Consider the following 15,585-nt stretch of genomic DNA (forward strand, 5'->3'; position numbering starts at 1 on the left):
GGCAGGCAGGCGCCTGACCTGGAAAATCCCATTCCCAAATGCCGTTTTCCTCCTCCTCCTCCTCTTCCTCCTCCTCCTCCTCCTCTTCTCATTATTATTTTGACATTTGATGACAGCAGAAGGCACTATTACTCCATCAAACAGATAGACTGGCTCCTGACCTGAAAATCCTAGTTCCAAATGCTGCTGCAGCTGCTATTATTATTATTATTATTATTATTATTATTATTGGCATTTGGTGACACCATAAGTAGGGTGACCATGTGAAAAGGAGGACAGGGCGCCTGTATCTTTAACAGTTGCACAGAAAAGGGAATTTCAACAGGTGTCATTTGTATGCACGCTGCAGGAGCCCTGCCCTTGTGACCAGATCCAAAAGAGGGCAGGGCTCCTGCAGCTTTAACTGTTGTGATGAAGAGGGAATTTCACCAGGTGCCACATTCATAACAATGACACCTGCTGAAATTCCCTTTTGGATACAGCTGTTCAAGATACAGAAACCCTATCCTCCTTTCCATAGGGTCACCCTACCATAAGGCAGTCTTATTCCATCAGAGAGGCAGGCAGGGATGTCTCTGACATGGAAACCCGCCCGCCCCCCTCATCCAAGATGATTATTAATTTTGGTGATCGCATAACACAGTATTATTCCATCAGATAGACAGGCAGGCTGGCTCCTGACCTGAAACCGACCTCCACCCTGCGCCGTGCCAAATGATGATAGTATTATTATAATGCATTTATTTATCAGAAATATTTCTGATAAAAATGGAGAGGCAGTATTATTGTCTGAACAGGCCCAGTAAAAGCAATCCTAACAATAAAACAAAATAAACAGATATAAAAATCTGACCAGCAGTGGCAGACTAAAACATAACCAGGAGCACTATCTTAACCCACAAACACACACTTGCACAGCCTGCTAGAATAAAATATATATATTATTATTATTATTTTACATTACTGCCCATAAGAAGCACCAATAATAGACCTCTATTTCCGTTACTTGCTGTTTTACGATCTCAGAACCAAACCACACGGGCCTAGTCATGCATTTAAACAAGTACACATAACCTGCCTGCTTTTTTTTTTTTGCACACGAAGGCGCTATTTGTAGTAAACAGTACTTTTGAGGGCAAAAAGTAGCTAAGTCCGGGGCGATTTTCAGCAGAAAACCAACAATTGGGCCCAAATCTGGATTGAAAAAAAAAGGCCCAGATTGGAGGCCGGTAGCAGCTTCTTCTCCAAAATAAAAGCGACCAGGTTACACACACGCTTCTTTAACCATATGATTAACATCACATCTTGTTCCTGTTTTGCTGTACGAACTTGGGGCATGGTTTCCAAAAAACAAAAAAACGGTATCTGTATGTTTTAAAAATAAATAAGATGGCTACCTCAAGTCAAGAGGCATGGTGGCATCCACGTTTGATGATGTGCACTGGGATTTTTTTCCCCTATCCCGCACATGTGTACGCATGGATGCTCGTGGCCGCTGGAAATAGAACGACAAAGTTACAGAGGGAAAATTATGGGAGCGGCACAGGGTGAGGCTGTGCTCTCTGGGAGAGATTCTGCAGGCCTGATGTCACAATCGGACCTCTAATTTGCTGTGCAGTTTTTAGAGGAGATAAATGTCAAGAGATAAATGTCTGCTGTGTAAAAAAAAAGGGGTGCATGTCCTCACAAGGAGGGGTGACTTCAGTGGTGGACAGTTTATACATTTTAAAAATGAATGAATGAATGAGTACTAGATCCGCAACTGCAGCTTAAATCTGAAAACGCCATGCAGTGCAAATGGACAGCATTCACTTCAAACACACATTTGGATGCGCCTCAACAGATTAAAGTCATAGCTCCTGATTCAATCAGCACTTTCCAAACCCTGAACGTCTTAGTTGGATTGGGGCCACCTCTCTTGCTGCACTGCAGCAGTGGTTTCACTATCTGCCAGTGCACTAGGGCAAGGCAGGGAGCTTTATCCCCACTGCCTCGACAATGGCTAACGTGGTCCCTCTTTCTCCCTTCATTCAGATAGACAGCAATGTGAAAGCTTGGTTTGATTTCAGTGACGTTGTCATTTCATCAGATCTGATGGAACATGTGTTTTCAGTCACAGAGTTGAGTTTGGCTATGCAGTGTAATGGTCCCTGACTGGCTGGGCTCGTGTCCCTGACTGGCTGGAATCATGGTCCCTGACTTGCTGGGCTCATGATCCCTGACTGGTTGGGCTCATGTCCCTGACTGGCTGGACTCATGGTCCCTCACTGGCTGGGCTCATGAAATCAGAAAGAATATATATTATATTTATATATTTATATTTATAAATGCCATGCATTTATATTATCTTATATATATATATAAGATAGCAGCTGCTGGCAGGGCCACAGACAAGAGTCAAAGAGACATTTTAAAAAGGTACCCCTCTGGCAGGATTTTCAGTAAAGATTTTGTGCTCCCCAAATATCTCATTTTCCATGCCAATGATCTTCACCCCTAATAATTCAGCACCCCATTGCTCTGGATTTACACTTTGAGACAGCGCTCACCTGTTTAGAGGGGCACCAAATGCCTTCTGTAGACTTACCCTGGTGGGATGGAAGCCCTGGTACTGAGAATGGCCACTCGTTGTGTACCCGGCCGGTTCAGGTTGTTTTGACCAGGGAGCTGGGTGTGGCTGGGAGCACTTTGACTTCGCGAGAAGGTGGCGACTTGCATCCCATTGGCTGAGCGGACCTGCTCGATCTTGGCTGTCCCGCCAGCTGGCACGGTCCCCAAAGACCACAGGGCCGTCCCATTGAACGTATTGCTCTGACGGACAGCCAGCGTCCCGTTGACGTTGCCCGAATACACCTTCCTGCGCTGGGAGGCCAGGATGGCGTTGGAGGCCGCTCGGGTGCTGTTGACTAGCAGGCACTGCTGGCATGAACAGGGATGCCCAGAGTTGGTGCCCACAGGCCAGGATTGGGACTTGGGGATGGAGCCCATGGTGAGCGGGTAGGCCAGGTCCATGCGCCTCCGGAGACGGCGTTTCCGCTGCGTCTGCCGGTTCACCTGAGACATGCTATTGAAGTAGATCAGGTAGCAAAATCCCAGCGAAGAGAGGTCCAGCCAAGGGTGCTGTTTCTCATACGCATTCTGGATGGTGATGCAAATGTCCATGTCGTAGGGCGTCCAGGAGTTGTTGTCGTTTTCCCATTCCCACACTATCCCCTTGCCGGGAGCAGAGGACGGGTCATAAAAGTTCCTTCGAACGGGACGCATCGTCCCTGGGGGAAAACAAAGGAGAAAGACGGAACAGGTAAACTAGGAGCTTTTTCTTATGTCTTATTATTTATTTATTTAGAATATTTATATACCGCTCCCCATTGAAAAATTTCAGAGCGGTGTACAAGGTAAAATGAAAATAAAAACAGAATAAAACAGTTAAAACAAAATTAAAAAAGAAGCAAAAATTAGAAATCCAAGGCTGCATGTTAAAGAAAGGCTTCTTGGAATAAAGATGTTTTCAGGAGGCACCGAAAGGAGTACAAAGTCGGAGCCTGCCTGACCTCTAGAGGCAGGGAATTCCACAGGAGGGGGGCCACCACACTGAAGGCTCTTCCCCTGGTGGACTCCAATCAGAGGATGGATCTAGATGGAACCACCACGAGCAGGCCCATACGAGAATGTTAATAGGTTGTTAATCTGCTGTATCTACTTTTGCTCTGGTCGGAGAATTGAGATCCAAGCACCATCTAATTATTTGCTTGTGATATCTATATACTGTCAAATATACTGTCAGCACCATGTACATTGATGGTGCTATATAAATAATAATAATAATAATAATAATAATAATAATAAATATAATGAAATCCCTAAGAAGTTCCAGAGAGAGAGGCAGGTAAGATATTGATATTATTATTAATATTAATATTAAAGTCATGTTTAAAATTAAAAATTAAAAATGCAACATTAAAAGCAATCCTAGTTGCAATAAAAACAATACAATACCTTTCCCGTTTTTCTACTACACAACCTCTAGGTGGCACTGCAGTATAGGGGAGTAGTGCAAATATACAAGAGGAAATCGCGCTTTCTTTCATTTTCACAACTAAACGCCTCATTTTCCCTGCTCTAAAAAACGTTGGCGAAAGTACTCGTTAGCCACAGAAGTGAAACTGGAGAGGTTCAACATCATCTAAAGAACCTGTAAACAATTGTGACTAGGGAATGAGGAGCGCATAATAAATGACTCGTGTAGAAAAGCCCTTAAATAGCAACACAACTAAAAGTAAGATGGTTGTGTTGAGCTGAAGGCTGGCAGACTCTAAGCAGAGGCTATAGCTGCATTTGGCACCAAGCAGGGGGGTTGGACTAGATGCCCTCTAAGTTACCCTCTGGCTATAAAAGTCTATGATTTTAAAAATATTTTGATTTGACTTAAAGGTGTCCGCAATAAAAAAAGAAAAAAGGTATGTTCTTTAAAATATTGGTCTCCCTCAGGAGAACTGACCTACCACTACCCACCATCCTGCAGCCAGCACAGAAAGAACCATGCCAGCTGCCCTCCAAGGCCTATTTTAAGTCTAACCAGCATGGCAGGCTAGGGGATGCTGGGAATTGTAGGACTTTTCTCCCCATCTAAACATGCATAGATTGCGCCCTATCTTAAGTCACATTTGTTTCAATGGGTGTACTCTACATAGGACTGACATTGGATAATAATAACCTAGGTTCTTTAGATGTTATGACTATTCTTAAACATCCTGTGCTATTTGTTATGTTGCATTGCATGCCTTTAACCATTTGTCTTGTATTTTATTCCTTCAACCATTTGCAATCTGCCCAAAGAGCATTAGAAAATACAGTAAATAAAACAAAATGGCTTAAATAGGTGTGTGTGGTTGTTGTTTTTAACAGGAGGGTTTACAAAATCATGGTCAGCAGGTGGGTTTTTAGGAGGCAGCGTTCCGATCTTCTGCAGCAGGGAACAGCTCTCCTGAGGACAGAAGTACATGGAATCATAGAATAGTAGAGTTGGAAGGGGCCTATAAGGCCATCGAGTCCAACCCCCTGCTCCATGCAGGAATCCACCCTAAAGCATACCCAACAGATGGTTGTCCAGCTGCCTCTTGAATTGCTCTAATATGGGAGAGCCCACCACCTCCCTAGGTAACTGGTTCCATTGCTGTACTGCTCTAACAGTCAGGAAGTTTTTCCTGATGTCCAGCCAGAATCTGACTTCCTGTAACTTGAGCCTGTTATTCCGTGTCCTGCACTCTGGGAGGATCAAGAAGAGAAGCTCTCTCCCTTTTTCTTTTAAAATGCTGCTGCTTTTATGCTGAAAGAAAAGTAGCCGTGCAGGTTTCAATCCAGCTCAGAGCCCTCCATATGGATCAGGGCTTTTATGTCAGTCGCCTGCTGAAAATTTATTACAAACTGCAGCTTTGGGGCGCCCAGAGCCGCCCAGGGGGATTTTTCTCAGCAGGAAACTTACTTGAAGACCCTGTTCCAGATTAGCCAGATTTTATTGCATTGGCTAATGTTCTTCCTTTCCAGCAATAAATGGGGATTCCGGGAAGAGTAAAAGTTTGAAAATGAGTGCCCAGCAAGATCAGAACTCCAGAGGGTTCGAAGGAAGGCTTGCATCACAGGATCAGGCATGGGGCTGTTTCCCGGAACGTTTGGGGCTGGGAGGCACTGACCGGGGTGAGGGGCATTTTAAATTTCCCACGATGCCTTTTAGCAATGCATTCTCAGTGCTCCAGGGCACTGTTGGAAATGTAAATGGTGACCACCTTCCGAGTTACTCACTGGATAGTTACTGTGGGATTTGCTAGCACAAGATGTAGCAACGGCCACTAATTTGGATGGCTTTAAAAGGAGATTACACAAATTCATGGCGATAGAGGAGATGATTGATTGATTTGTATTATTGCATTTAAGTCCCACCTCTTTTCCTGCAAGGAACCCAATCCTCCTCCTCCTCCTCCTCCTCCTCCTCCTCCTCCTCCTCCTCCTCCTCCTCTCCACTTTATCCTCACAACAACCCTGTGAGGTGGGTTGGGCTGAGAGTCTGCGACTGGCCCAAAGTCACCCAGTGGGTTTCCATGGCCGAGTGGGGACTAGAACCCGGGTCTCCCGACTCCCAATCTGACACTCTATCCCGGTGGTTCCCAAAGGGGGTGGTGGGATTGCATAGGGGGGCGTTAAGAGGCAAGGGGGGCGGCAGGGGGGCGCTCAAGGTGGTCTTTTCCGTACCAGGAGTTTTGGTTACAGAAGGAAATTTCTGATCGCTGTCTTGCATTATGGAGAGTGGTTCAGAAACTCCTGGTTGCATTTCCAACATCATATTTGGTGGAACGTGGTTTTAGTGTGGTCTGCCTACTTCTCTCCAAGCAAAGAAATTGACTCCAGATTACTAAACGTGGTGATTTAAGACTCATGTTAAGTGACTTTAAACCAGACATTGGGAAACTGGTATCACTTCATCAAGCCCATCCATCGCATTAAGAATTTACAGAATAGTGAGGTCCTCTACCCTAGTTATTAAATGTGATATCTAACATTCTTGCTAAATGACTATCAGACTTTGAAAAGATGATATCACTGGATCAAGTTCATCCATTATGTTTAATTGAATAAACTAAAAAAATGTAATTGGATTTTGAATACATATTCAATTAATTGTTACTGTTTTGAATTTTATTGTTATTATCTTCCTTAGTGGGTTGTTGTACACCACTATTCTGAATAATGATTTTTATAGTGTAGGGTAGGGGGCACTGGGCATGAGTTTGTGGAACCAAGGGGGCGGTGACCTGAAAAAGTTTGGGAACCACTGCTCTAGCCACTACACCACACTGGGGAGGAGGAGGAGGAGGAGGAGGAGGAGGAGGAGGATGATAATAATAATAATAATAATAATAATAGTAATAATAATAATAATAATAAATTTATTTCTTAATCGCCTCTCCCTCTGGATCGAGGCGGGGAACATCAAATACAAAAATACTATAAAATACATAAAACTGATAAAAACATATAAAACTAATACATTATTAAAATAACAGCCAGGCATCTTAAAATTCGACCGGGTAGGCCTGCCAGAAGAGATCAGTCTTTACAGCTTTTTTTTCAAATTCAGAAAAAGTGTGAAGTAGATGCATCTCTGCCAGCCGGCCCTTCCACAGTCTGGGGGCGACAGAAGAGAAGGTCCTCTGGGTAGCGTTTGTCAGCCTAGTTTTAGCTGACTGGAGCAAATTCTCCCCCAGAGGACTTGAGCGTGCGGGGCAGACTGTATGGGAGAAGGCGATCCCGCGTGTAACCTGGACGGCTATCAGTAGCTACTAGTCCTGAAGGCTATATGCTAACTCCAGTATCAGAGGCAGTAAGCCTATATACACCAATTGTTGGGGAACATGGGCGGAAGGGTGCTGTTGCCGTCATGTCCTGCTTGTGGGTCCCCGGTTGACAGCTGGTTGGGCCACTATGTGCACAGACGGTCTCTTCTGATGTTCTTACTGTTGCTGCCTGCTAAGCTTATGTTGCTTAGAGGAATGGGGGGGGAACCCCACACACATACACACAGGTGTCCACTTCACCAAGCCCCACAATACAGGAGCCACCCCTGCTCAAGACTTCTCATCGAGCAAATTAACGTGCCATGTATTCCCTTTAGCTGAATGGAAATATCCTCTTTCTCAAGTCGGAACGTTTCTTTGCAGGACAAAGAGAAAAAAACTTTCACTACCACACACACAGAGCTGTGATGACCTCAAATGGAATCTGCTCAGGGGCGGAGGACACAAAACGGAAAAGAGATCAAACGGAAGGGTGACTTCAGCCGGGAACGTCCCCGAGCAAAGGCCAGGGGCTTCTCCCCCTATCGGGTCTGTGGAAACGTGCACAGGAAGATGCCGGCTCGCCCAGGGCTGTCAGGCGGTGATCTGGCGTTCCGAGGGGAAACCGGAGCAAGAACAACGGCTGGTTTGGATGGGTTGGGCCATGTGGCCGGGAAGCCAAATCGTATGACTATCCCATGACCCAGTCCAAATTGGCTAGGCGGCTCAGGTTCAGGGCGGGCGTTTGGGAAGGGTGGATCCTGACACAGCACAATTGATGCTCGCCTTCTTTGCACCACGCTCTTAGGGCTGAAGGGACATCAGAGGCAGTGGTAGGGTGACCATATGGAAAGGAGGACAGCGCTCCTGTATCTTTAACAGTTGTATTGAAAAGGGAATTTCAGTTACCCTATTTCTTCGATTCTAAGACACACTTTCTCCCCCCCCCCATATAAACATCTCTAAAAATGGGGTGCATCTTAGAATCGCAGGTGTGTCTTAGGGTGGGTTTTTTTTCCTGTTGGTGGTACTGAAATTAGTGTGCATCTTACAATCGATGGCATCTTACAATCGAAGAAATACGGTAGTGTTATTTTTATGCATGCAGCGCCTGGTGAAATCCCCTCTTCATCACAGCAGTTAAAGCTTTAGGAGTCCTGCCCTCTTTTGTACCTGGTCAAGAGGACAGGGTTCCTGTAGCTTTAACTGTTGTGATGAAGAGGGGATTTCACCAGGCGCTGCATGCATAAAAACGAAACCTGCTGAAATTCCCCTTTCTTTGCAACTGTTAAAGATACAGGAGCCCTGTCCGCCTTTTCAGAGGGGCACCCTAGGCAGTGGGGACTTGAAAGGGTTAAAAGCGGACCTTGTAAGACCCTTCCTAAGAAGACGGAAAAGATGCCCCCCACCCCACAATTCCAAGTACAGAAGACAACTACTCTGATCATCGAATCCTACTTCAACTCTAAGAACTAGCATCTTCAGAGAGCAGGTTTTTTAAAATAAAAAAGGTTACATTTCTTGAAAAATTGTGTGTATTTTATATACCAAAATAAAAGTGTTACTTTTTTTTTTAAAAAAAAAAGAAAGAAATTTCATTACTTGGTCCAATATTGTGTATGCCGATAAAATTTACCTAGCAAATGTCAGGTATCAAATATAGAAATCAAATCTCGCATAATGTCATAAGACCATTAAAAAACAAAAACAAAAAAAACATCCTGGCCCTGCTGGATCAAACTGGTCAGGGCCGGCTCTACCATTAGGCAGTGTGAAGCCCCAGGTTGAGGAAGGCTGGTCTAGAGCAAGACTCGGCAGATGTCAGGCTAGGGGGATTGCCTTTGCTTTTTCCTGGAAGCTCAAGATCCACCAAAATCAGAACCTAGTACCAATTATTATATCCATTCAGTTCTGATACTCAGAACTCTGAGCCTAAGAACTTCTTCTAAGCACCAGAACTGAACGGATCTCAGTCCTTGCATACAAAAAATCCTGGTTACCCTGACATTTTCTTTAATTTTAGCAGTATAATTCAGGGCAAGTGGGTGGGGGTGGGGAGTCATTTTGCTGCCTAGAAAAGGGATTTTCAGCAGGTGTCACTTGTATATATGAAGAATCTGATGAAATGCCCTCTTCATCACCATAGTTAAAGCTGCAGGAGCCCTGCCCTCTTTCGTATCTGGTCATTCTAGTATAGCTCCTGCAGCTTTAACTGTAGTGCCTTCGCTTTTTCCTGGAAGCTCAAGATCCACCAAAATCAGAACCTAGTACCAATTATTATATCCATTCAGTTCTGATGCTCAGAACTCTGAGCCTAAGAACTTCTTCTAAGCACCAGAACTGAACAGATCCCAGTCCTTGCATACAAAAAATCCTGGTTACCCTGACGTTTTCTTTAATTTTAGCAGTATAATTCAGGGCAAGTGGGTGGGGGTGGGGAGTCATTTTGCTGCCTAGAAAAGGGATTTTCAGCAGGTGTCACTTGTATATATGAAGAATCTGATGAAATGCCCTCTTCATCACCATAGTTAAAGCTGCAGGAGCCCTGCCCTCTTTCGTATCTGGTCACTCTAGTATAGCTCCTGCAGCTTTAACTGTAGTGCCTTCGCTTTTTCCTGGAAGCTCAAGATCCACCAAAATCAGAACCTAGTACCAATTATTAGATCCATTCAGTTCTGATGCTCAGAACTCTGAGCCCAAGAATTTCTTCTGAGCACCAGAACTGTAAGGATCTCAGTCTATAAAGGAATGTCGGTTACCCTGACGTTTTCTTTAATTTTAGCAGTATAATTCAGGGCAAGTGGGTGGGGGTGGGGAGTCATTTTGTTGCTGCTATTGTTAAAAAAAACCTGGGTGTCGGAACCCCTTGCTGATATACTAGCAAATCATCCAGAGATCTTTGACCCATCCCTCTGGTCTAGGGCACTCTTTGCCGGACACACACACACACACACACACACACACACACACACACACACTTGCTTGCTCGGCTTCTCCCCCCTCCCTTCGCTTGCTAATGGTGCATCGAGAACGGCAGGCTGTGCACGCAATCAATAATTATGTTTGAAGTGTTACGTTAACAGTACATCCCTCCCCGGAGGCTCATAAAGCTAAACGGCCCCACGCCAGTGGTTTTCGCGGTGTTTGTTTTCAGCCAGGCTGGCTTGGCCGGCATCCCGCTGGTCGCTTCGCCTTGCGGCACTGCCGATCCGAGAGCCACTGCGAGATGAGCCATCGTTGTCCTCTTCCTCCTCTTCCTCCTCCTCCTCGTCTCAGCCTGCTTTGGCCCAGGCCATTCGGGGCGACGTGCCGGAGTCGTCCCCACGGAAAAGGAGCCTCTCCAAAGCTCTACGCAAGTCCCCACTGCCTAGGGCGACCATATGGAAAGGAGGACCGGGCTCCTGTATCGTTAACATTTGCATAGGAAAGGGAGTTTCAGCAGGTGTCCTTGGTATGCATGCAGCACCTGGTGAAACGCCCTCTTCATAGAATCATAGAACAGCAGAGTTGGAAGGGGCCTACAAGGCCATCGAGTCCAACCCCCTGCTCAATGCAGGAATCCACCCTAAAGCATCCCTGACAGATGCTTGTCCAGCTGCCTCATGAATGCCTCTAGGGTGGGAGAGACCACCGCCTCCCTAGGTAACTGGTCCCATTGTCGCACTGCTCTAACAGTCAGGAAGTTTTTCCTGATGTCCAGCTGGAATCTGGCTTCCTTTAACTTGAGCCCATTATTCCGTGTCCTGCACTCTGGGAGGATCGAGAAGAGATCCTGGCCCTCCTCTGTGTGACAACCTTTTAAGTATTTATCACTACAGTTAAAGCTGCAGGAGCTATACCATACTTCATCACTACAGTTAAAGCTGCAGGAGCTATACTAGGGTGACCAGATACAAAAGAGGGCAGGGCTCCTGCAGCTTTAACTATGGTGATGAAGAGGGCATTTCACCAGATACTTCATATATACAAGTGACACCTGCTGAAAATCCCTTTTCTATGCAACTGTTAACAATACAGGAGCCCTGTCCTCCTTTCCATAGGGTCACCCTACCACTGCCTCTAATGCCCCTTTCTGCAAAGGCAGAAAGGGAAGGGTTAAAGCCAAGATAATGGAACCAATGTGCTGCACATTTCTCCTCCTCCTTTTCTCCGTGTGAATTCATGCATGAGCAGAAATCCCTTTTCCGGTATTTCGTGTGTCAGAGCGTGTCTGGTGGCAGGGGGAATTCCCTCTAAGTCAATCTGCAAAAAGTGCTAATATTGTATATATACTTTTCACTCCTCTAGGAGAAAACCTAGGACATGGCTACAGAATGCCTTTCAGCCCATTTCAGAGGCGCCTGCAGGGGGCGCATTCCAGGGATGGGCAAAGGGGTGTGGCTAAAAGATATATCCAAGAACACCAGCCTATTACTTAGCCTTAGGCGAGGCATTTCAACACTTTGGAAGCAGATAAGAAAAACAGCACAGAAGCTGAGAACGATCTTGGGGGGGTGGGCGAATGAGGCCATTCTGGGAAACCCTAGAGGTGGGATTGGGGGCCCCAGAGGGATGGATTTGGCCCCTGGTCCTTTGATTCGATCCCTGGGCTGTAGGAACTGTCTTCCTGAACCAGAGTAAGCTCCAACATCCAGCCCATTGAAATAATGGGATTTAAATTCAGTGGAGGCTGGTGGCTCAGATTCAAGTGGGGTTGTGAATCCATCCTGGGTTTCAGCCAGAACTCTAAAGAAGCTGTCCAAGATGCTGAACCCTATTCCCCCAGATTGGTTCAGTACCTTGGATAGCTCCTTTAGAGTTCTGGCTGGTTCTGACTGAAACCCAGGATGGATTCCCAGTCCCACAGAAATCGGAGCCACCAGCCTCCGCTGCTTAAGTTACATTTAATTTGAATGGGTCTGCTCTGAGTATAATAACTAAGTCTGGATCCAACTCTCTGTTTCCAGCAACAGCCAGAGAGAGGTGTCCTGCAGCACTCAGAAGCCGAACTAAATACTCGTGGTTTTCCCCTTAATAATCCATCTCCAGTGTCAGGTAGACTGCCCTTGTATATGGAAGGTCCATTTCACAATCACAAATAGTCCCTGCAGCAAAATGGTGTGTGTGTGTGGGGAGTCTGCCCTCTTGAACCTCCCCCTAAAGAAGGGGTGGGCAACTGCGAGAGCTCCAGGGGGCATTTTGGTCCCCCCGTATTCCTTCCCTGTGGGACACACTACTGTGGGGCTCCACCTGGCCCATGGGGTACTGCACAAAAATTGTGTAGAAAGGGGTCAAATCTGACTCTTTTAGTGCTCTGTAGCTTCTACAGGGTACCATTTTACCCCTTCCCTTCCAAATTATTTCCCACTGATACGGGGCGGGAGGAGGCAGGGGTGATATGTTGCCCCTGTGTTGCTCATAGAGATATAAAATTTTCAGAAATTTTGAAGCCTTGGGGGCAGGGGGGGGGAACAGTCCCCCCACACCTGGAAAAAATGGAAATTTCTGGGGAAAAATCACCACGAGCTCTTCCTGTAACGAGCCTGACAAACTTTATCCATTTGTCAAAAGATGTTTGCATTAAAAAAAAAAACCCAACCCTCTGCGTTGAGTGCTTGGTGTAAATGCCACAGCTCTAGGGAGATGTGTAAGAGATTGCTACGGATGTGAAGAATAGACTTAACTTTTGGGAATGTTCAACCTCCACCAGTTTTGTGGCTTTCCCCCCTCTTCTAAAAGAGTCGTGATACACTTGAGCACCTCAAGGATGCCATGAGCTAAACCGTGAAGGGACACCCAAGACGGGAAGGTCATGGTAGAGAGGTCAGACTAAATGCGATCCCTGGGGAAGGTAATGGCAACCCACCCCAGTATTCTTGCCGTGAAAACTAAATGGATCAGTACAACCAGAGATATGTCGGTATACCATCGGAAGAGGGGACCCCCAGGTCAGAAGATGGTCAAAATACTACTGGGGAGGAACAGAGGCAGACTCGACCTTGGGGGAGCTGGGGGTGGCGACAGCCGACAGAAAGCTCTGGCGTGGGCTGGTCCATGAAGTCACGAAGAGTTGGAAGCGACTGAACGAATAAACAACAAAAAAATTGGCCTCTCCTAAGGTACCATTACGTAGAAGAAGAGCTCTAAGCTAACGTAGGCTTGGATTTGGGGCCCTGCCCCGTTTTGACTGTGGCCCCACCCCTTTTTACCTTTGTTTCTGCCCACCAGGGGAATATGGAGTCCAGGGGTTTCTCTGAAATGGAAAGAGGTTATGTCTACACCTATGCCCCCTCCCTGTGAATGACTGTTGTGCCGTTGGCTCCAGTGGGTGGACTTTGGGGTTGAAGTAAGAAGAAAACAAAGGAGATCTCAGAAACCTGAGGTCTCCCCACCTCTGCCTTACAACAACCTAAGATCACCTTCTGGGAGCCCCTGCCAAAGGAAGTGAGGCAGGTGGCTACCAGGAGGAGGGCCTTTTCTGCTGTGGCACCCCGGTTGTGGAATGAGCTCCCTAGAGATGTTCGCCTGGCTCCTACATTGTACTCCTTTTGGCACTGGATGAAGACCTTTTTATTTTCCCAGTCTTTTAGCATCCTAGGTTTTTAGCTCTGCCGCCATTTTAAATCTGCGTTTTAAATCTCCGCATTAAATCTGCGTTTTAAACCTCCTCCGGGTGCCTACTCCAAGGGAAGCTCAGAGAATGGCAACAAGGGAGAGGGCCTTTTCAGTGGTGGCCCCCCCAATTATGGAATGATCTCCACGATGAGATCTCGCCTGGCGCCAATATTGTTATCTTTTCAGCGCCAGGTCAAGACTTTTCTCTTCTCCCAGGCATTTAACAGCATTTAACAACATATGCTAAGTTTGTTTGTTTTTTAATGGACCCCAGAACTGTTGTTGTTTAAATGGATACTGTTGTTTTATACTGTTGTTTTTATATTTTTGATGGTTTTAAATTTTGTATACTTTTTTAATGTTCACTGTTTTTAATTTTTGTAAACCACCCAGAGAGCTTCGGCTATGGGGCGGTATATAAATTTAATAAATAAATCAATAAATCACAGGGTGGTGGAGTTGGAAGGGACCACAAGGATCATCTAGATCAGCCTTTCTCAACCTGGGGCGCTCCAGATGTGTTGGACTGCATCTCCCAGAATGCCCCAGCCAGAGCTGGCTGGGGCATTCTGGGAGTTGTAGTCCAACACATCTGGAGCGCCCCAGGTTGAGAAAGGCTGATCTAGTCCAACCCTCTGCAATGTGCAGGAAAACCAATTCAACCATCCATGAGAGGCGGCTGTGCAGCCTCTTCTTAAACACCTCCGGAGACGGAGGACCCACAACCTCTGTAGGTAGACTGTGCCACTGTTGTACAGATCTCACCATCAGGAAGTTTTTCCTTATATTTAAGGCAAAGGTTTCATTCTGACTGTACTTTTACATTGTGTTTTTAAGCTTCCGTGTTTTATATTTAATGCTGTACCTGGCGCTTTTGATTTTTGCCAACTGCCCAGAGTGCTTCTGCTATTGGGCAGAATAAAAATAAAATAAATAAATAAACTCCATAGGGTAGATTGGTATTATTATCCCTATTTGCAGATAAGGGAGAGGCCTGAGGCTGATAAGGAGCAGCCTGCCTAAGGCCACCAAGTAATTTCATGGCAGGGATTAACTAGGGACTTCCTGGTGGTCAGATCACACAAGCGTAGTTCATGGATGCGCTACTATCAACTGCAGCGCCAGGTGGCAACTTGCACACGGGACTGGGCCATGGCAGATCTAATGCTGGAGGCAGAACTTTTGCCAATTCTTCCTGTGGCCTAATAATGCTTTCCAATGGGGTTGGTTCACACCCGCAACACGGATCAAACGACGCAGGTGCGTGTGTGAAAGAGCCCTTAATGACTACTCCTCACTAGCTCTCAATGGCAGGTGAGCAGACACCGGCAAACTTCAATGTAGTGCTGGCTACTGGCCAAGGGGATTAGAGAAACTCATGGATGAGAGGTCCATCGATATTTTTAGCAGAGGTGGGCAACCTGTAGCCCTTGGACTAATTTCAAAAACCTCCTGCGAGCGATCAATTCAAACTTCTGGCAAGAGCAATCAGTCCCTCCCCCAGAAGTCGGCTTTGGGAGGAGGATGGGGGTTGGGAAAGAGAGACAGGTGGAGAGAGACAGGCAGGTCAGAAAGAAACAAACAGAGGAAAGGAGTGGTCCCGCCCACTTTTGACTCTGGCCCCGCCCACCAGTGGCTTGAACCACAGCCGTCATCAGCATGC

The 15,585-nt window shown here is 46.2% G+C and overlaps 1 protein-coding gene across 2 annotated transcripts in view; it reads right to left on the minus strand.

Moving 5' to 3' along the window:
- Nucleotides 1-15,585, minus strand: part of DTX1 (deltex E3 ubiquitin ligase 1) — a 71,418-nt gene that overhangs the window by 29,251 nt on the left and 26,582 nt on the right. For both annotated transcript variants that reach the window (XM_063144211.1, XM_063144210.1), the window contains exon 3: nt 2,588-3,269. In XM_063144211.1, coding sequence (XP_063000281.1) covers nt 2,588-3,269 — 682 coding nt within the window. The remainder of the gene's footprint in view (nt 1-2,587; nt 3,270-15,585) is intronic.

The sequence above is a fragment of the Elgaria multicarinata genome, chromosome 18, assembly GCF_023053635.1.
Source record: "Elgaria multicarinata webbii isolate HBS135686 ecotype San Diego chromosome 18, rElgMul1.1.pri, whole genome shotgun sequence".
Taxonomy (NCBI): Eukaryota; Metazoa; Chordata; class Lepidosauria; order Squamata; family Anguidae; genus Elgaria; species Elgaria multicarinata.